Source organism: Pelodiscus sinensis, chromosome 1, assembly GCF_049634645.1.
Source record: "Pelodiscus sinensis isolate JC-2024 chromosome 1, ASM4963464v1, whole genome shotgun sequence".
NCBI lineage: Eukaryota > Metazoa > Chordata > Testudines > Trionychidae > Pelodiscus > Pelodiscus sinensis.
The window spans coordinates 107,115,247-107,136,551 of record NC_134711.1 but is presented as its reverse complement, the minus strand read 5'-3'; the positions used below and the strand labels follow the sequence as shown (position 1 = coordinate 107,136,551).

At 50.3% G+C, this 21,305-nt stretch overlaps 2 protein-coding genes across 9 annotated transcripts in view; one reads left to right on the top strand and one right to left on the bottom strand.

The window, feature by feature from the left end:
• The window catches only part of WASHC1 (WASH complex subunit 1), a 53,643-nt gene extending 41,862 nt beyond the window's left edge, over window positions 1–11,781 (top strand). For 2 of the 3 annotated variants that reach the window (XM_075940776.1, XM_075940782.1), the window contains 7 exons: window positions 2,564–2,700; window positions 3,674–3,809; window positions 5,663–5,867; window positions 6,923–7,078; window positions 8,815–8,973; window positions 9,762–9,830; window positions 11,361–11,781. In XM_075940776.1, coding sequence (XP_075796891.1) covers window positions 2,564–2,700; window positions 3,674–3,809; window positions 5,663–5,867; window positions 6,923–7,078; window positions 8,815–8,973; window positions 9,762–9,830; window positions 11,361–11,509 — 1,011 coding nt within the window. In that variant the 3' untranslated portion in view covers window positions 11,510–11,781. The remainder of the gene's footprint in view (window positions 1–2,563; window positions 2,701–3,673; window positions 3,810–5,662; window positions 5,868–6,922; window positions 7,079–8,814; window positions 8,974–9,761; window positions 9,831–11,360) is intronic. The other variant, XM_075940785.1, reaches the window with a different exon arrangement.
• A 1,798-nt stretch (window positions 11,782–13,579) lies between these two features.
• DDX11 (DEAD/H-box helicase 11) overlaps window positions 13,580–21,305 on the bottom strand; it is a 66,783-nt gene continuing 59,057 nt past the window's right edge. For 4 of the 6 annotated variants that reach the window (XM_075940737.1, XM_075940740.1, XM_075940727.1 and 1 more), the window contains 8 exons: window positions 19,846–19,915; window positions 19,351–19,454; window positions 18,514–18,663; window positions 17,051–17,119; window positions 16,772–16,872; window positions 15,908–15,992; window positions 15,276–15,351; window positions 13,580–14,771 (listed from right to left, as the gene is read on the bottom strand). In XM_075940737.1, the coding sequence (XP_075796852.1) occupies window positions 14,548–14,771; window positions 15,276–15,351; window positions 15,908–15,992; window positions 16,772–16,872; window positions 17,051–17,119; window positions 18,514–18,663; window positions 19,351–19,454; window positions 19,846–19,915 (879 nt within the window). In that variant the 3' untranslated portion in view covers window positions 13,580–14,547. Of the gene's footprint in view, window positions 14,772–15,275; window positions 15,352–15,373; window positions 15,675–15,907; window positions 15,993–16,771; window positions 16,873–17,050; window positions 17,120–18,513; window positions 18,664–19,350; window positions 19,455–19,845; window positions 19,916–21,305 lie in introns of those variants that run through there. The other 2 variants (XM_075940743.1, XM_075940751.1) reach the window with 2 other exon arrangements.

The window sequence follows — 21,305 nt, the reverse complement described above, 5'->3', positions numbered from 1 at the left end:
GCAGACAGAGAGGCCAGTTAAGGTTGCACAGACAACCATGAATACACCATTTCCTGTCTTTCAAGTGCTTGAATTTGAAACAATTCTTTTTTTGTGTAGAACTGATTTAGCCTCCCTAAAGCCCTTCACAAGATATGGTGTTAATGGAACTTGGTAACTGGAAGGTGAAAAATGAAGTCCTGTCATGGGATAATATGCAGTAAAAGCTGTGTTATGAGGCCCTGTACCAACCAGAAAGCACTATAAACTGGCATTTCTAATCTTCATAGAAAGTCCAGTTTATAGTCTAATTGGCACCAGGGCAGCAGGGCCCCTACCTGGCTCCATGTAGCTCCTCATATGTGGCCACATGTCCCTGCTGCTTCTATGTGCAGGAATGGCCCCGGTGGGTTTGACATGCAGGAAGGGATGCATAGTGGGGGAAGAGATGCATGGCGCAGGCTCTGGGAGGGAGTTTAAGTATGGGCGGGAGCTTGGGACAGGGGTTTGGGAAGTGGGAGAAGTTTTGGGGTGCAGGATCCAGGGAGTGCTCACCTCCGACAGGTCCCCGTAAGCAGTGAACTGTCCCTGCTGCTCCTGGCAGAGGTGTGGCCAGACAGCTCTGTGCACTGCCCCTGACTTCAGGGACCACTCCCACAGCTCCCATTAGCCGTGCTCTGCACCCTCTCCTGCACCCAAACGCCTTCCTTACTTATCTGGAATTTTTCGCTTGCCGGCACTCCCATTCTCCCAACATGCTGGATAAAAAAGCTTTTACTGTATTTGAACTTTCGGCTATTTAGAAAATAAATTAAAAGGCAGCAAATGTAGAGTTCTGATCCTACCAGGTCCTGAGCTGCCTGTTCTGCTAAGTGTTTAATGCCCTAGATTCCCACTGTTTTCAGTGAGTTAAATATGCTGAGCGTATTGCAGGATCTATCCTTTTAAAACAGTTGGAAGAATTTTTTTTATATGATGTGGTTTCACCTGTGGAAGTCACAGTTGCAGGTTGTTACTGAGGTAGATATTATAAATTTCAGAACAGGATTATATCTTTGTATAAAAGTGTCATTTGCAGTTACTTTAATTAGCACAAAAATTACAAGGACTATATAAAGCTTCATACTTCAGGGTAATAGTCATGCTTTGTACTTTTTATAAATGCCTTGGAAGGATTAGACTTTTTAATAAGTAAATGTGAGTAATGGTTGATTTCTCACTCCACCCAAAAAGCGACACACACACTTCCAGTGCTAATTGAAATTTGCAAAGAGCAAGTTTTTAAAAATGCATTGCTTGAGGGCTTAGTGTGTGCGGGTGAGCAGCTCTAGCGGAGACGTCAGCATTCCATGGTGCTTAAAAATTAAACATTAGCAAATGAATATTAATGATCAAATGGAACTTTATTTCTAAATCTGTTTCTAACTCCTCTTATACAGTCACCTAAAGAACAAGTTACATCAAGATTTGTTGTTTGCTGCTAATGGGTTGTGGTCATTTGATATGTGTACACTGAAAATATGAATCTGGCTACTTGAGTGGTGTACAAATCACTTCTGGTCTGAGGACTCGTCCCTTCATCACTGTGAGACAAAGGCTATGCCCATCTTATAGCTAGGAGAAACTGATAGGCTAAGTTAACTGGCAAAGCCAGAGGCATATGTGGAATGCAACTTCCTTGTTCCAAATTCTGTGCTCAGTTGAGTAGACCGGTGGCCTCTTAAACCGGTGAGCACCCAGAGAGCAATCTCCTTCCCCTCCTCTGTGGTGTGGTGTATGAGATGGTCTTAAATTCAGAGTCTATGTATAGCACAGGATACTTATGGGCATTTTGTAGGTTGTACATCTTCCCCACAGCATCAGGCATTTGCTGCTGCTGGGCTAGATGGACCACTGGTCTGATCTGGGATGGCAATTCCCATGTTCTGTAAAAAGTTGAGTAGTTCAGATGGAATAACTCCCTTTCTAAAGAAGTGCTATACATTATGTATGAAGCTGTAGTGCTGAGAGGGAGGAGATTTTGGTTCACTGGCATTGAAAAGTCCTGCAAATCGCCTGAGCTTTGTAAAACCATCTGGCTCTCACACTCTTCCCTCTGCTCTCCTTCCCCCACTGGCCCTCTTTGCTGGTGCTGGCATGCTCGCCTTTCTATCCCCCCCACCAGGGGTGGGGGCATCTCAGGAGGAGGAGAGCTGAATTGACCGGTAAATCCCAGAGGGAGACACTGTAGATACTGCTGTGGGTGCACTGGCTGTGTGGCCCTGCATAATCCCTCCAACCCTGGCCCCTCTCAGCAGGAGGCGTTGCACAGAAGAGAGTCGGTTCAAGGAAGGGCTGTGGGCTCAGTCCATCGGAAGTGCTTGCCACGGACATTCAGGTCCAGGTGGTTTGTGTACAAACATCTTAAAGGTACCATACTAGTTTCCCTTCTGAAACACGCCCATGTCTGTGGCTGGGCACAGTGCTGGTGCCGTGCCTCATGTGAACAAGGGTGACTTAGTAGGGTGGCTCTATGGATAACGGAGAGAGCCACGAGATAGGTCAGGTTTTCCCAGCAAATAGCCACCTGTTTGTTTCATTGCAGGAGAAGCTCAAGTACTTCCCAGTGTGTGTGAGCACAAAAGTTCATCAGGAGGACGATGCAGAAGAAGGGCTTGGCAGCCTCCCCAGGAACATCAGCTCCCTTAGCTCCCTGCTGCTGTTCAACACCACCGAGAACCTGTGAGTGCTGGAGCAGCACCAAGCAGCTCTGAAGGGCTATCTCCCCACCCCAGCTTGCCGCCTTAATTGGGAAGATGTTCTCACACTAGGGGGCTGATTCATCTGAATTTCAGTCTCCACCCAGAATCTTTTCAGCCTCACCCCAGTCCCGAGTCCGAGCAGTTTGTTACGGTCAACATCTGACCCAGCATGTGCCTCCTGACACCTCTACGTTCCCCTCATCATTACTTGCTTGCCACATGAGTACTTTCTCTGTTATTCCCTGTCCTTCCCTCTGTGGTGTTGGCTTATCCCATTACTGCCACATCTCCCTCCACCTCTTTTCCTAAATTGAATGGTCACTTCACTCCTACTACTTCAGCTTCCTCCCTGAGTGACTCAGTCTCTTGCGGTCCTTGTTTCTCCTGTTGCCCTGGAATAAAACTGCACTTGCTAAGAATGTCTTCTCCTGGTCAAATCTAAGAATGTCCCCTTGATGCTTATCTTCCTTCATCTTTCATCTGCTTTGGGCAGTATTTCCCTCTCTGCTCCTAGGGCTCTTGTTCTCCTTCCTGATTTTCTTCCTCCCGGTAGAGATTGGCAAGCTAGGCATGTCCTGCTCTAGCCAATGGGGGTAACTGCTGTCCCCATAACATGGTGTGTGGGGAGCGAGGGGGGAGAAACTTGGTGGAATCCTGGTGGTAGTGTTAAGAGTTCTGGTTCGCCCAGCACTGTGATTAGCCTGCACAGTGAGGTCAGGATGGGGAAATCTCAGCTCTGGGCTGTGGTGGGGAAGAAGGGAGAGGGAGAGGTGGAATAGAAGGCAGGAGCGTTGTAGTTGAGTGGAGGTGGGATTGACTGGGCCTGGTATTAGATTTGGGTCATCAGAGAGCTGTTTCATCACCCTTAACACCTGGTCCCATCCTTTGGCCAAAGAGCCTTTCCCTGGCTCTTCCCGCTGAGCTGGAATCACTGAGGCTGTCTGAATCCCTAGGTATAAGAAGTACGTCTTCCTGGATCCTCTGGCGGGGGCAGTGACCAAGACCCATGTGACTCTGGGAACAGAGACTGAGGAGAAGCTCTTTGATGCACCCCTCTCTATCACCAAAAGGGGGCAGCTGGATCGGCAGGTGAGATGCGGCAGTGAGGGGGCTGTCCTTGCTGAGCGAAGGGATGCTGTGCTGCAGACAGCATGGTGCCCTTCCACTAGAAAAGAGCTGGTTTTATAGGTGCAGGAGTTGGCAGGGGAATGACCCAGAGGGGAGATCTTGATGGGCAGTGGAGCATTTCACTTGCCTTAGTAACCTCACTGGCATTTGTATGTCTGGACCTACAAATGGGCTTAGTGGCTGCAACCAGACGTCTGCACCTGAGGGTTGTGTTTTTCCAGGCTGTCTAGGTTTGGAGGTGGGGTAGTGACAGCGCTGATGTGGCTGCCTTTGGTGCCGGGCTGGCTCCCTCTGACATCGCTTCTCCCTCTCCTGCACCGCCCGGCTCAGAGCCTGAGCTGTAGACAGGAGCTTGGCTGCATGTGGAGAAATGGAGGCGTTATTTGAGCTGGAGAGAAGCAGCAGCTGTTTGGAGTTCCTCTTTCTGGTCCCCTGGGAAGGTGTTCGAGGAGCCATTTCCCCCGCCCTCAGGTGGAAAGCGGCTGCAGCGCCCTGCTTGGGAACTGCCAAAGGAGCGCTAGGCTCTTAAAAAGTTTAAATACCATTCAAATATCCTGCATCTTCCCCATTGGGAAAGCCCGCCAGGGCTATTATCTCTTCAATAGGAAGTGCCTGTGGCACAGCAGGAGACAGGGCTCCTGGAAGGAGCAGCCTGTTAGCTGGAGGCAGGTGATCACAGAACTGGTACGGTGTCAGGGATTTCAGATAATGCCCTCAAACTAGTTCTTTATTCCTCTGGTGTAGATCAGTCCCCTGAGCCGGGCTGCACTTAGCCCAACTGTGAAGAAAAATCCAGCCACGGAGAGCAGCCCCTGCTAGCAGAGAGTAAACAAAAGTGCCCCATAACAGTGGGGCTGAGCTGCTCCGGTCCCCTGAGTGTCAGTGAGTGGTGGTGGGGAAAGACAATGAAGGGGCCTTTTCTGCCACTGAGAATGTAGCAGGTCTCCCTGCAGATGGGGTGCTGTTGGAATCTCTCTCTTCAGGCATCTTAAGTAAAGGGAACCTGCCAAGGAAATTGCAGGAGTTGTGTTGTGCCCTTTTGGAGGCATGGAGGAGGCCAGGAAGAGTATTAACTCTTTCCTGCTTGGGTTTTTACTAGAGAAGAAAAAGGAATGTAAAGTCCAGTCTTCCCTGGCTGCTTTGGAGGGTTTCTGAGAGGGTTATTGTGAACTCCGGAGGCCTTAGTTGAAGGGTTGATGATAAATCTTCAGGTCAAACTTCCCTTACCCAAAATGCATGTTAGTCACTGGAGTTTGAGTGGAAGCAAAATAAACGAACTACACTGCTGCCGAAACCGTAGACATCGCGATGGCATCGTTTCAGCAGCTCTCCACTGGTCAGTCTTCATCTAGCCTGAACAGGAGCAGGATTTTGGACACACAAAATGCTTTGAAGGGCCAGATGCACCCCCACCGGGTGGCTTTTAGCGCTGGTGTTCTGTGCTGGAATGACCCCAGGTATGCTGTTATCCCAGAGCGCAGGCTCTAGCCACAGGATCTGATCAAATACCCAGGGAGTCGCTGAGGCTCTGCCATGAAGAGTATGTGTACACTGCAAAGACAAGCCCCTGGCGCAGGGTCTGAGCCCATCTTAAGTGATTGAGACATGTGGGATTTGGGATGCAGAACTAAGACTAGCAGTGTAGATATTCAGGTGCAGGCTGGGGCATGGGCTCTGAAACCTTATGATGTACTCTTTGTGAAAACCACCAGGAGAGCTGACTGCAGGCTGTCCCCTGTCCACGTGTTACTGGCTTCCCTATGGTGGAAAGTCTCCAGAAGCCCAGCAGTTACCTGCATATTTCTGTCTTTCAGGTAGCTGAAAATTACTTCTACGTACCTAATCTGGGGCAGGTGCCTGAGATAGACGTACCGTCCTACCTGCCAGACCTGCCTGGCATCGCTGCTGATCTCATGTACAGCGCAGACCTAGGGCCTGGCATAGCACCCTCAGCCCCCAGCAGCGCTATCCCAGAGCTGCCCACCTTCAACACTGAGAACTCGGAGAACTTCAGGCCAGGTATTTCAGCTCCCTTGGGGCTCATCTGGGCAAGTAGAGAAAAGACCATCAGGACACGGCGGAGTTGGAAAAACAGGGAAAGGAGCTGTGCACAAATGAGTATTTTCAGATGCAGAATTGCCCAGAGACAGGCCCTGGAGGCAGGAACTCGGACTTTTCCCCAACAGTGACTCATCTGTGAGCCCTGGTGAGGACCAAGAGCAGGGGTGGGCAAAAGGGCCTCTGCAGGCCACATCCGGCCCACCAAGCGGGTAGATCCGGCCTGTGGAGGCCCTGCTGCTCCCCCGCCCCCAGGCCAGTTAGGGTCTCCTCCCACCCTGCCAGGAGCATGTGGCGCTTTGAAGCGCTGCACACTGCTCACAGGGTGGGTGGGGAGAGCGGAGGAGGCTTCGTGCGTGCTTCCCCGCCCACAGGCCACTCAGGACCTGGGGCTGAGGGAGCTGCATGAAGCTTCCTTCGCCCTGCCCCGGTCCTGTGAAGTGCCATGTGCTCCTCACAGGGCAGGAGGTTTCCCGTGCTCCCCCGCCCCCAGGCCCAGATTAGCCTTGGGGTGGGGGAGGGTGGGAAGTCTCTTCCAGGGTATGGATGCCTAGTGGGAAGGGGGGCAAAGGAGCTCCCCCACCCTTTCCTGTTTAGGCCCCGCCCCTTCCAGGGTGAACCGGAGCTATTTCAAAAATTTTTGAAGTGGTCCCTGGGCAAAAATTATTGCCCACCCCGACCTAGAGAAAGTCTCGTTAGAGGCCCCATCAGGATTAGGGCATGATGAGTTGTCCTTGGCAGCTGATGTCAGCCTTGTTGTGACGAGAAACTGCCAGGCTGTGCTGCCCTGACTACACATGGCAAATGGGGGAAGAGCCCCCTGATGCCACGGGCTGGCTGTGGGGCCCTTCTTCCTGACCCCCTCTCTAGCAGCAGGGCTAATACTTCCCCTTTGTCTGCACAAAGTGCTGGGGAGTGTGGTGGTACCATTGTGTGAGAAGGCGCTGAGCATCTGGGGGGGACAGTGTCTTAATGTTCCTGAGTGATGCTTCACACTCTTCCCTTTGACATTTCAGAACTTCAAGATGGTGTGCTAGTGCCCCCACCTCCCCCCCCACCTCCCCCGCCCCCTGTGATGCCAGCTAGTGCTCCCCCACCCCCTCCTCTGCCCCAGCCTGCCTCTCTTTCCAAACAACCAGCAAGCGAGGAGAGCAGCACTGCAATGCCTGCAGGTAAGTGCACTTTTGCTATGGCTTGTTCACTGGCAGCATCTGACCTAGCAACTGTCCCACCCCTTTTCCTTGGTTCAGCTTTTTCAATGGCTCTTCTCGCCTTACAAGCAACGTTGAACAAATAGCCCCAAGAGAGCAGGCCAAGTGTCTTGATACCAGAGCTGCAGAGACTAGACCTGAGTGTGTAGTCATGGACATGATCATCAAGGTAGTGCTCAGCATCCTGGGAGCTGTAATCTCTGCTATCCACACTTCAGTACTGAATGAGAGTGGACACGTGCTCCAGTTTAAACTAAGAGTGCAGTGTACCAGGCTGCCAATGCAGCCCTCCTGGTTCAGTATAATAGTGTTGAGCATAAGCTACAACAGACTATGCAGCACTAGCTGTTAATAGGATGCTAGAAGGTCTACACTTTTCTACCGGTGTTGCTACAACTTCTGCTTAGAATGGCAATAATAATGGTCATTCTCCTTTCCTTTTCACATGCTGGTCCATCCCTTTTCTGCATGTCTCTCCCCAGGGGCAATGGAAGTCAGACTGTTAGGGATAATATTGGGTTTCCTAGGGAATTTCCCATGCAGGTTCTTGGGCACTAGCAAGAAGCAGAATGTTTTGGGTACAAACACTTTCTAAACTCATCCTTAAATAACTTACAAATCTTCATGGGCCTTTATGTTGGGTTTCATTTGATACATTTTTCACAAGAACGCTACACCTGACAGTATCTGGGTTATTTTCTCTTGGTCCCACAAAAGAAGTGAATTTCTTAAAACAAGGAGCAGCACAGAAAAGCTGCCCCCAAACCCAGGGAAGCAGTAGTGTTTCTGTTTTTCAGACTATGAAATGGCTGAATTATTTTGAGGTTATCTTGCTCCTTCTCTTGGAGCACGTGGTACTGGCCACTGCTGAAGATGGGGGCCTCAGATTAGATGGACTGCTCAGATGCACTCTGGCAATCCCAGCATTGCTAACTAGGCAGGGCAAGTCTCCTGGTAGAGCCTGTGAGTGCTGTTCCCTTGTAGAGCAGAAGGCTCCCTGGAAAATGGTGTGAGAAGGCCTCTTCCCAGCTTGGGATCAAAGGACAAAATATGGAGAGGAAGGAAGGGATTCTAACTCAAAGCCCTTCACTTGATAGTACCCAAGAATACTCATTGATTTGTTTTAAACAATGGCTCCCCTGCATTGTATGCACTGCTTCATCTCCCGGAGACTTGGAAAGGGCAAGTGATGGGTTGTCAGAGCTCTTCAGACTGAGGTATAGCTAAAGTGGCAGCACATAGATTGCCCAGTGTTAATTTTTAATTGCTGACACATTAGACAGTATCTGTTCTTCCAGGCTAGTGGTTCTCAACCAGGAGTACAGGGTCACAGAGGTCTTCCATAGGTAGATCAACTCAGCTAGCAGATATTTGCCTAGTTTTACAGCCGGTTACACAAAAAGCACTAGCCAAATGAGGATGAACTAAAATTTCATACAATGACTTGTTTATACTGCTCTCTCTACTACATCAGTGTTTCTCAACCAAAGCAGTTTATTTTGTAGTGTAGTAAAAATGAGAAAGTAAGCAGTTTTTCAGACACTTGTATAGATTTGGCAGGTTTGGTAAGCAAGTAGTTTTTAAGTGAGGCAAAACCTAGGGTCCACGAGACCAGTCAGACTCCTGAAAGGGGTACGGTAGTTTGGAAGGGTTGAGCGCCATTGCTCTAGACTGACTCCTTTTTGTATCCCTAACAGCTCCAGTTCCAGGGGCTCCAAAAGAAGTTGTGACCCCTTCAACTGGCCGGGCCACCCTCCTGGAGTCCATCCGCCAGGCTGGTGGCATTGGGAAGGCCAATCTCCGAAGTGTCAAGGAGAGGAAGCTGGAGAAAAAGAAGCAGAAAGAGCAAGAACAAGGTGCTCAGAGGACTCTCACCAGGAGTCATCCTCACTGCCCTGCCCCAGCTAGATATGCTTAGGTACCCATGTGTAGGAGGCTCATGGGAAAGCCAAACATGGCAAGCCCCCAGCACAGCACACAAGCCCTGAGCAGAGGGATTTCTTCTCTCTGCACATGTTGCAGTTTTGAATGTTTGATGTTTGGCTGAACTCAATAGCCCCTAGGTGCCAGTGGACATTAGCACTCTGCAGTGGGAATTCTCCCCTCATCGGGGGGCGGGGGGAGGAAAACATTTCATATGAACTAGTAGTGGTAGAAGCATTTCAAAGGTAGCACTGCGCAGGCTACTGCTGGAGAGGAAATGATGATTCTGGAAGGCCTGGGTCACAATTGGACTGTTTTTAGCAAACTGGTTAACTCTGGATCATTCAAACTGGCTGAAATGCCTGAGCTGCTACAGGAAGCTGCCACATTTCCCAGGCAGGCCTTGGGTGCTGTGATCTGAAATCTATGCCTGAGGAGGCAGGGAAGTGTGTGGGGCAAGGATGGGAGGTCGTCAGTTATTTATTTAATCTTCAGGTGAGATGGGGGTAGGGTCCTAGCTCAGCCCCAGCTTTCAGTATATCCTGCTATTCAGCACTGACCTCCCCTGTCACCGCTTCCAGTATAGCAAAATGTACCCTGTAGCACATCACATTGAATAGGGTGGGACCAGTCCCCTTTTCCCCATTGTGTCCTGACCACGTTGAAGCCATCAATTCTAGTCTGAGCTGTGTCATGTGTGGGGCTTTTTACTCTGTTGCAGTGATAACTCCAGGACAGGGTGGAGACTTGATGTCGGACCTCTTCAACAAGCTGCTCTTGAGACGCAAAGGTACCATCCATATGACACTGCTGTAGCTTGCAAGAGTTGGAAGGGAGGAAGCTTTGGGACAGCCAGTTGGTGCATGCTTCTGGGTAGGCAACTGATGCCCTTATGGGCTAGACTGGAAGAACTTACTTGTAGGCCAGTGCTGCTGATAGGGAAGTCACTGTGTAAATGCCTACACAATTAACTGAAAGCCTGGGCTTACTGGTTACTCCTGTTGACTACATGCATTTCCTGCCTCTGCATGAGAGGCAGCTGGGGGCAGGCAGGAGCCATTACACATGGGGAGCTGACTGACTTTCAAGCTGCCCTCTCCAGAGGAGGGGAGATGCTTGGTGCTGGGTGGGAGCTAGCATAAAAGCCACCTGCCTCCTCCCCCATGTTGCTGTCTTGGGGACATGAAGCAGCCTCTGTCTGTGGTGAGTCTGGGACCACTGTAGACAGAGACTGCTCTATGCCAACAGCCCCTGTTCATGTGAATTAGCTTCCCCCCTGCTGTTGCCTCTGATCGAGTTCTGGGGTTCCCAGAAGAGGGACTACACTGGCTGCCAGTCCTTCCCCATGGACTACCAAACAGTGTGTAATTGAATAGGCATATAACTACATCAAATTTTAGTAGCTACATGACTGCTGATGGCAGTGCTATTACAGTGAAGCCAGAGGGGAGGTGCTGCTGTGGGCAGGAGTATCACTGGCAGAAACCTGGCCCTCACTGAGGCAGTGTGTCTGTTTAACACTCCACAGGAAAGCTCCTTGCTCTGCTCACTGCCTATGGAGCAGGGGGCTCGATCTGCCTGGAAACAGTCTTGTTAGCTAGGTGCACCCCCTTACCACCTCTATCAGAAAGAGGCAGTAAAGGGAGGAAGCGAGGAGAAAGTGCTTCAAAACAGCAGCACCATGTGGAGCCTGGGCTGTTGCTGGCACTGCTGCTTTGAAACAGTGTGCAGCCCAAGGGCAGCTGGGGAACCCCCCACTGGCCCAGGGCTCCCTGTGGCATTTCAAAGTGGCAGTGCTGCCTGGAGCCCAGGGTCAGCTGGGGACTGAGTCTTGAGCTGACCCTGGGCTAGTGGGGGACTGCTGCTAGCTGCCCATGTTCCCCACAGCGCTTTTGCCTTTGAAGTGTAGCAACAGGCCCAGGGCTGTTGCTACACTTCAAAGGTGGAAGTGTCCTTATCAACTGATCAGATAGGTGATGCAAATTACATCAATTATTTGATTAGCTAAATAATTGAAATTTTGCATTGCTCCTCAGCTCAATTAGGACAGTTGTAGGTACCAGACAAGCATCTCTATCCCACCACGCTTCACAGCCAGGGGCTGCCTCTTGTCCTGCCAGCTGGCAATGCTGCAGTGGAGCTCTAGCTAGTATACCTCTCCCCTGCACTGTTGTGTTAATTGGAGATAACTCTGCATGCTTGGCTCACTTGGCTGAGGCAAAATTTCACAGGTGCAGACCTAGCCCCTGCCTCTCGTCCTCCCTCCTGAGTGTCTCCATTCTAGTTCCTAAGTGTCTCTCACTTGCTTTTCCTCTCCTAGGCATTTCAGGCAAAGGGCCTGCGGCTGCAGGAAGTGCTGATGCTCCAGGACCACCTGCTAGTGCCTTTGCCCGTATGTCAGACTCCATCCCACCCTTACCAACTCCACAACAGCCCCCTGGTGAAGAGGAAGATGACTGGGAGTCATAAATCTCTCATGCCGCAGGCCTGGGACTGGCTTCATGTAGGGCAACTGAGAACTGGACCAGCTCTTGAAAATAACTGCTGGGGGGAGGGTGCAGGCCTGGCAGAGGGAAACCCTCACTTTCTCTTAGTTCCAGCTGCTTCAGCTTATCTCTAACCACTTGAGAGTATAGTTAGTAGTGAACATTACTTCTGCTCTGTTTACCTTCCTGTCCCCCAAAAAATGCATTTCAAATGCTGCTGCTCACAGGTGCTCAATAAATCCTGTTGTAGCTGGAGGGTTGCTCATGCTGAAGGAGGATCAGAACTAGTATTGGCTCAGTGTGATCAAGCACAACCACAGCACTAACAGCCTTGTCCTTAGCCAGCTCCATGCCACAGCTTGCTAGGTTGGCTGCTCCTGAGCAGGATTCTTGACATGGGAGATAGGAGTGAAGGTGCACAGTGCCTCCAGGGGCAGCTCTTCCAGTGCTGCCTTAGAGCTTCTTGTGAAGTCTGCTGGAGGAATTCCATAGCAGCTGTAATGAACTCAAAGGAACAAGTATGCAGCAGCTTTCTCTAGCCCACTCCAAGCTGCAGGTGGATTGCTCTTAATTAACAGACTCTAGCAAGAGAGGCCCAGCTGTTCAGTGAATCGCTTTAGTCAAACAGGCACTGTGCAGGGGTTTGTGCTGGCTGGGGAGAGTGGCACCATGTGACAAGCCACAACTAGGTAGAGCAAGGACTTTGAAAGCCTCCACCTTCTACTCTGTCAAGCCCCCATGCACCTCTGGTGCCAAAAGAGTTGAAGCACTAGGTAATATTCCAGGCCAGGCACAGTTCACACAAAGAGGAGAAAAGCCTATAACAAGATATTTATTCCCTCAAGGTAGTGGTTGGGTGAAGGCCCTCTATAGGGCCCAGTATCCAAATATGTGTAGAAGTGTACAGGCACAGTCATTAGCCCAATGTCCTTAAACTCATTTCATAGCTTTGAGTTACTGGCTGGCAAAAAGTAATCACTGATGGCTAGCAGGGTTCCTGGCAGCAGCCCACTACCCAGCAAAGCTGAAATAGCCAGGAACAAATGTGGTACAGTGCTGCACACTCCTGCCCCCATTACATCAAAGAGCTCTGCAGCAAAGCTGAGCACCTGGAGGAGACAGAGACATATGTAATCAAAAGCAAATGAAATAATGTGCTGCTTTAGGGCTAGGTCAGTAAAGGGGAGTAATAAGTTTTTCTCCCCATTTGCTAGAATAGCAACACAGGCCTTGGGGCTGTGCATCTTACCATTCCGTATCCACATTAGCATATAGGCCAGGAAGGAGGGGAATGGCTGTGCCCTCAGCTGGAGAATGCTGGCACAGCATCAGTGAGGAAATACAGAACTGCTCTCTGGGTGGGTAACTACAAAAGCAAGCCCTTAAGGTTTCGTATATTCAGCCCAAACAACTCCTGGGGTTGCATGCTACAGGCTCACTAAATATTCTTGCCTTCAGCAAGGTAGCTGGGAGGGGGAGGGGGGTAGGGAAGCAAGGCCCACCATACCTCCAGCTAGGAGTGCTGCCACCTCCTCAGTTATCCAGTAAGGGCTCTGCTACACACAGATTAACACCACACTGCCAGTAGACAGAGTTGTAACTTCTAGCAGGGCAAAGCTGGGGTGGCCAAAGACATTTTCACTTACTTACTGAATTAAGGGTATGTCTACACTACCCCCCTAGTTCGAACTAGGGGGGGTAATGTAGTCATACGAAGTTGCAAATGAAGCCCGGGATTTGAATTTCCCGGGCTTCATTTGCATAACGAAGCTAGTCCGTGCCACGTGTAGCCGCGCAGCACGGGGTCCGACCTAGCCGGCATTTAAAAATCCCGGGCTTCATTTGCAACTCCATATGACTACATTACCCCCCTAGTTCGAACCCTAACTGACCTACAGAGCAGGTATGTGGCCACTAGAACACAGGCTTGACATTTTAGTTAATAGTGAAGGATGTAGCTTTCTGAGAGCTTGTGCTGCACTGCCCCCAGGAAGTCCACAGAAACTCTAGTTCCCTTAGGCCCTACTGCAAACAGAGAAACCAGCAGCCAGGGAACATTAGCCTGCTTTTTAATACTTTACATCAACTTGCCCTAATAGGCCAAATAGTAATACTCCTCCTTTGTTCGCTTCCCATCCAGGGGTAACAAAAAAGCCCAGGCAAGGTACCTCTGTGCAGAAGACAGCCTAATCCTTCTAGGGTCCCAGATCTAATAGGTGAGGGTGGCTCTTATTCATAGACTCAGAGCTGGAAGAGACCTCAGGAGGTCAACAAGTCCAGCCCCCTGCCCAAGGCAGGACCAATCCCAACTAAATTCCCCCCTTTTTCCCCCCCACACACTGTCCAGCCCAGCTCAAATGCACTAGAATCAGTCACTGCCCAGAAACCACAGGGGCAATAGCAGCTTTGGTCAATTTTCAACTGCAAAGTCTTGGGAGAAAAACACCTTCTCTTGCAGGGACAGCAATTTAGGGGGCTTCACTTTGACTTGATACAGCCAATGAGTGCCCCTGTACCATTCACCAGCACAGTCCTCTTCCAGCTCCTTCAGGAACCTTCTGTCCCATAACATGACTTCTTCTCTCGATGGAACTAGGGAGAGAGGAAATCACAGGGCATCATTCAGTTGTAGCCCCAGCACTTCTGGGGAGGAGGGGATGCAGGTCCAGGATGTATTGCTAGGGGGCAGCGTGGAAACGATGGGTGTTTAAAGGGGAATTAGGACACAGCAAATGCTTGGAAAAAAAAAAATAAGCAGGCTACAGCAGCGTGCACAAAATGGTACTGATCTAAGTGCCCTGTAAGCTGCACGGCTGCACAGGCACTCAGGGATCTGTTCAGGTCCTAGCCCATGTGCTGATGTAAGACAAGGAGCTGGGCCAAGGGGGAGGGGGGAGGGGAGGAAGGAGAAGAACCCTCTCATGCCTGTAGCCCCAGAGCATTCTCCTGCATCCCAAGCCCTCATCTCCAGCCTACCCCTAGCCAGATATTTGCCACCCCTGCACCATCCCCAAAACACCACTATGGATAAGTGACAACAAAATTCATTCTATACACTTGGGAAAAATTAGAAGGAACACCAGTGCTGACCTTGCTTAGTGCTGCAAATGCAAGTCCAAAGGCAGGTTTGACCTCTGTTCTTTCCTTGATCCAGTGGGGTAATTTGTTGAAGATGGAGGGGCGTGCATACCTGTGATCTAAAAGCAGGATGCTAGCGTAGTCCTTCTGATGGCGAATTGCTCGCCCTGCATCAGTCAAAGGGAAACCTCAGTTTTATCACTGAATCCCTTCTAGTCTCTATTCTTATGGGCAGTAGATGAACCGCAGTCATGGGGAGGTTAGCCCTACCAGAGCACAACCCCCTCCCCCACTGCCCATTGTGGCCACAGGTTAGTGCCCTCTTGCCACCCAGGCACCAGAAGACCAGACAATGCAGCTCCAGGATTCCCATGCAGCGTGACCCCAGCCTGGACAGTCAGTCATGAGAGAACTGAACTCAGGCAGAGAACAGGGGAGGAGAGGAGGGGGGTCATACTTGGCTGTTTGGGCAGGTTTAGTCTCCCCCGACACCCATGCTCCTACCACATGGGTTGTATGTGCAGTGACAATTCTTCCCAACACTTTGTGTCCCATAAGAGACTCCTCTGCAGCTCCTCCCCACCCATTCCAGTCTGCCTATTCCTCGACCCTCGCTACCTTTGACTGCTCTCTCCGTACTCCTCCCCACCCCATGAAAGATGCCATCTTACCTATTGACTGGTTGACTGCTTTCATGCAGAGATTTTCAATCAGCATTTTGCTAGGCGGCTGGCTCACCGTTCTTGGCTAGAAGAGAGTAATGAGCCTCAGTAGAAGGCATGTGCAGCTCTAATCAGGAGTGCAGAAGTCAGGCACTTAGAGAGGTTATACATTCTTTGCCTCTGCTGCTGTCTCCTAACTAGCTTAGGGACTGATGCTGCCATGTAGGCCCCAGGTACTCGTAATAAAGAAGGGACCTCAAGGGGCACTACAAAGTGATGGGAACTTACTCACATGCCAGAACAAGGAAAGCACAGCTGAAGTGTGAGAGGGACAGTCAAAACTAACCAGCTTCAGGGCATCTGAGGGGGAAGGTAGCATCAATGACAACCCCCAGGGTTTCAGAGGCACTAGGAAAACAACAGTGAGCTGGGAATGCACTTCTCCATCTCTCAACATGGTCATCGCTACAGATCTAGCCCTGCTTAATCCATTATCCCTGCCCCCCCCACACACACACAAAGAGCCCAGGAAATCTCTCACCCCAGAGTGACTGACAGGCACAGAGAGCGCCAACTTGGTAATTCTCAACAGGAATCAGAAAGAACAAAGACTGAAATAGGTGTTGGGGCATTTCTCTTACCATTGTTTTATCAAGATAGGCCATTTTCTCCTGGAGTTCTGGGGATTTGATGTTGGGGTAAGGCATGCCCACCATAACAACACACCTGGAAATGGAAGGACACACACACACACACAAACAGTTAGTGCTTTCTCAGAGTTACATACCATCTCATCCTAAATAACGGACAGGAATACTAGATTAGAAGGTGTTATCACTGCAATGCAATCAACTCTGGCATGACAGCGACAGCAACAGTGCACAGCCATACATGGCATGGGAATTGAGGGAGCCAGAGTGGGGATTCATCCCACGTAGTGGGCCACAGAGCAGTGGCCTGTGAAAAGCGCTCTAGGACAAGGGTGGCCAACCCATTTAACAACGAGAGCTAAGACAGTGGCCGGGAAAAAAAAAAAAAAGCCTCCCACAACAGAATTAATCGAGCAAAAACAAAAATATTTAATTTTTTTTTTTTAAAGGAGGCTTTCCCTTTAAGACAGCCACCATCTTGGGTGCCATTTTTAAAGCCCCTCATCTCCAACCCAGCAAGCACAGGGAAGCCGGTGGGGAGCAGGGGCCATTGAGGGGGCGCACAGGAGCGGCATGAGAAGGGTCAAGAGCCGCATGCGGCTCACAAGCCACGGGTTGGCCATGGCTGCTCTAGGATATTGCATGACCACAACGGTTGAGTGTGTCTGCTTCATGCTTGTCTTCAGGCTCACAGTGTTTCCTGACACTGTGCTGGGCACCGTGCTCTCAGCCCTGACCTGATCACACCAATTCCTGCCTGCACACCTGAGGTTTACTTGAAGGTCTCCCACCCACGTCAGCAGAGAGGTGTGGTCTGATACCACCTTAGGAGATAGCAAACCAGATATTTCTTACCTTCCCAAGTCATCAGAGAAATTGATTCCTTCACTCATTTTCCCTCCAACCACAGAAAAGAGCAAGGCCCCCGTCACCTGGCCTCTCACCTGGCTGCAGCGCTGCACAAAAGAACCCCAATGACTCATGAGAAACTGAAGCCAGGGAAATTTCTGTGCGTTGGCATTACAGTGATCAGTCGGCACTGGACAGAGCACATTAACCACCCACAACACTTTTAGAAACACTCTCTTGCATTATGAGGTAATAAATGTCCAGCAGCCTGCCAACCCCGCTTACCTTTATGCACTTGGCGTACTCTGCCAGCACTTGCTCCACCTGGTTAGCTCTCTTGGGCTCTTGAAATATCTGTCACAAGCACAAAGCATAAGTTTCAGCAGGAAGAGACTAGATTTAATCATGCCATTTCAAAAAGTATTGAGAGAGGGGCCTAGAGGTATGTTACCATTGATCTCTACATGCTGTGCAACTATGAATGCTGGATTCGCAATGCAGACACATCCTAATATTACCCTGCTCAGCACCTGTGGGATCTAGCAAATCCAGAGTAGAAGCAGTGATGGCCATGAGTGACTTGGACATATTTCCAGTTACTGAGATGTTAACCAGGGTTTTGCCTTCATGGGTTCTTGCTCACAGATCTTTGCTCTTTGAGGAGTGGAAAGAAACTCCAAGGGGATGAAAAAGGAGGAGGGGGAATGAAACGTTGGGAATTCAGGTAAAAGTGCCTGAACAATGTAGCAGGAAAGTAAAATAAAGCTGGAAGAGATCTCGTGCTAGTATAATAATTATGTAACTATAGCACCTCAAGGCCTCAGGTGTGATTAAGGCCCATCTGTGCTAATGTGCTGAACTAACATTGTAAGAGAGTCTCTGCCAAGAGAGATTAGAATTGAAATGGGAGGAGGGGAAGCAGTGGTATAGAAAGGTGAGGTTATTGACAGTTCAACACCTGGGGGAGCTGCACCAGTCTGTTTCCCATCACACAGCTTTCTGAGGATTGTTTTTTCCAGCTTTAACTGCACAAGCAATACAGCTTCCAAAAACTTCCCTATCAGAGTTCCCTGTTTGAAAGGTTTCCTGATATTTAGCCACTTTTCTTCTGTTCAGTTTCACACAATTTGTACCATGCTCACAGATCCGAGACATAGGCAAGAATCATCCCCATTCTATGGAAGGGGCAAATTGATTAAGTGACTTAGCCAAGGTTACAGTGACAGACACAATCAAGAACAGAACATGGAAGTCTTTATTCTTAGCCCTGCGCTTTAACCAGAAGACCCATTCATCCTCCCAATAGACCTACTATGAGCTGAAAGCTTGTGTGTAACTGGCAGCATATAGCTGAGCCTGAGTCAGTCACACTATTCCCTGGACAGGGGATGTGCAGCCAAGTCTGGGGAAAGCAAATCCTCTGTAAGACCTTAATAACCTGCCCCTCAAAGCAAGGGTATCAGAGAGCAATGTAGGCTGCCTACTGCAGATGAAGACCATCTCTACACTTACAGGTGCCATGTAACAGCATTTAATCTAATTTAGATCCCAGCTCAGCGATCAGCTGCGTGGGAGGTGTATCATTTATTCATTACTGGAGGGACTGGCTGGATAAACACCCTCTCCGCTCTGCTGTGCAGGATACAAGAACAATTTGGAGAGAGAGTCAAGGCCTCTAATGCAGAGATAGTTGCTGGACTTTTAAACCTCCCGTTTACAGTAACAACCCTCCTCAGTTATGCAATTACCTTCTTCTTGGTCACCAAGCGGGTGAGCAGCCCTGTCCTCTCCCAGTGCAGATACACCTGCTTCTCGTACTCATAGGAGGGGAAGAAGCACACCACGCCCCCAGGGACCACATTGCACAGGTTACCAAGGATTCGGCCCATCTCATCCATCTGTGAGTAGAGAAAGGCATGGCAGTATCATGGCAAGCCCCAGCAAACACGGGTCTAATTCTGCTGCCCCGTCCCTGAGCTGGAGTATAAATTCCTCCCACCACAAGCCTTAGAACACTCGTGACCAACCACAGAGAATCAATACAGCTGTGCCAGCTCACCAACAGTGGCCTAAAAGTTGGCTTTGGGGCCTGCAAATGAACAGGCTCCCTTTCACTCCTTGCTCGCCCCTGGCAAGCCGTAGTCCCCAGAGTCATTGTAAAGCAGTGGCTGTTTGGTGCTTCTATGACATGAGCTAGCAGGTCTCAATCCATTTCCCAGTGAATAGATGTCTGCTTCACACACCGGGGGCGATGGGGAGAGCTATCCATGAGCAGAGTTAGCTAAGGACTGAATAGGTCAGAGGACTGACGTCTCACTCAAAGGCTGCCACCGTCAGTGCTGTCTATCCAGTCACCAACTTTCGCTAGCACTGAACTCCCTTAAAATGGTTTAACAAAAACAGACCGCCATCAGCATGCCTGGCCTGGAGCCCCTCCAGAAGTGGACCACTCCTCTGCCAACCGGCACTCCCCTCTGGACTTATTTTTCCCACCTCAGAGCCCAGCAGAATCCCCTGCTCTGCACACAAAACTTTCCCTTGAACCATCAGACCATGTAGCTTAAGAACGAAACAGACGTGCTGACCATCTGAGGCAGATCTCTCTTCTGATAGGTGAACTCTAGCTGCTGGTTGGATGGACCGCTGCAGAGGATTATTGGCAAAATGTTCTCTGGAGGAATCACATGTCCTGATGACAAACAAGTAGATGGAATAAAAGCTACAGATGTGCAAGCTAACAGCAAGGCCCCTGCGACGGGGTCATATGCTCTTGGCAGCAAACGTGCACACTGATCTCTCTCGGTCTCAGGGAGTGCAAGCACAAGTCCTTCAATGCCTTGTCATGGATCACACCAGCCTTAACCTGGCTTGAATAATTTCCTGCCTGTTCTCTCTGGGGCAGAGGAGAAAGGTGCACTGTCAGCCAGAGGCAAAATGGAAATTGGTTCCCCTCTGCTGCTGTGATTTCCAGGCAGGATGTCTGGTAACTAGAAGGAGCTGGCAAACAAAGTCAGTGGCACCTGCCTGAACACCCAAACTCAGGGCCCAGCCAGAGAGAAAGCATGTGACCAGACACTTACCACAGGAGAACTCCACCACCCTGTCAGCACCCACAGCACAGGACAGCAACTGTTCTCGGAAATCAGACACCTACAAACCGAGAGCAAAGGAGAATCAGCAACGCCCAAGTGCTCTCATCAAGGATGGGGAAGGGCTGCAATCAGCACAAAGCACAGGGCTGGGAAGGCCAGATGCAAGGGTGGAGGAGGAGTCAGGCCAACGATTGGGGAAAAGGACAGAGGGAAGAGATGTGCTGGATACTTGGTGCCTCTAAGACCCAGAAACACAAGGGCACAGAGGAATGAACGGACGCAGTAATATGGTAGGTGCAGCTCTGGCCTGAAACCAAAGCAGTACCCAGAGCGATGCTCATTAGCAGGTAAATGCTGCAATTCCATGGCCAGCACAGCTGCCCCATCCCACGCTGCAATTAACATTTCCCAGGCCCTGAGGCAGGACCCTCTGCCGGGCAGGGGAGCCATTTGTTTCTAGGTAGGAAAGCAGAAAACCCACAAAGCATGGGCTAAAGCCGCAGCCAGTCCCCCCCACTGCTTCCTATGGCCAGTGCTAGTAGGTGCAGAGCAGGAGCGCCACCCTGTGGTCCAACAGCCTCATCCTATCTGTGCCATGCTTTTTTTCCACAAAGCTCTGGTCTGCCTCTGATCAGGGGCCTCTCTCTAGTACCACAGCACCCCTCTTCTACTCTCCTGCCTTACCATTTATGGGCACCAGACTCAATACCTTCCCTGAGGCTGGCTAGTTATGGCGGGGGAAGATGGATAACTGGGTACCACAGTCTCCGTGGGTTACCCCTGCAGTGCATAGGGGCACATCCCACAGGGTCGCTACAGCAACTGGATTTCTCACATGGAAGCCCCTCATGCTGGGATGCCAAGATTCCAGATCTCCCCCAAGCCAGGCTCATGCCAGAGCAGAACTGTGACTAAACCACGCTTTGAGGGGTGGGTAAGTTGTGACTTTCCTAGAGGGATACCAAAGGATAATCCCTGTTTCACTGGACACAGAGGCCCTACAGCCAGTACCCTCCCTTCTGTTATTAGTTTCCATAACAGCAAAATAGGACACGTTAGTCACTGCAGGCACCAAACCTACTAGAGCCCCTTAGGATATGTCTATGCTGCACTTAGAACCCGCGGCTCAGGCTATTATATCGTGGTGTAGGTGATGGGGCTCAGATTGCAGCCGAAACTCAGACCCTTTGCCGAGCTTGAGCCCAAATGTCTACACTGCACCTGGACAGCCTCTTAGCCCGAGCCCCCCTCAAGCCCAAGTCAACTGGCACAGGCTAGAATTTAGACACCCTACAATTTAGACACTCCCCTAGAGTCTTAGTCCCTTGTCTCTCCACATGGCTTTCCCTACTGAGAGCTGCAGCATAGGAGCCACTCGCTCTCCTCTGGTGTGACCATGCTAGTGGCTTACGCTCACCCAACAGAAACAACTGAGCTTCAGTAAAGTT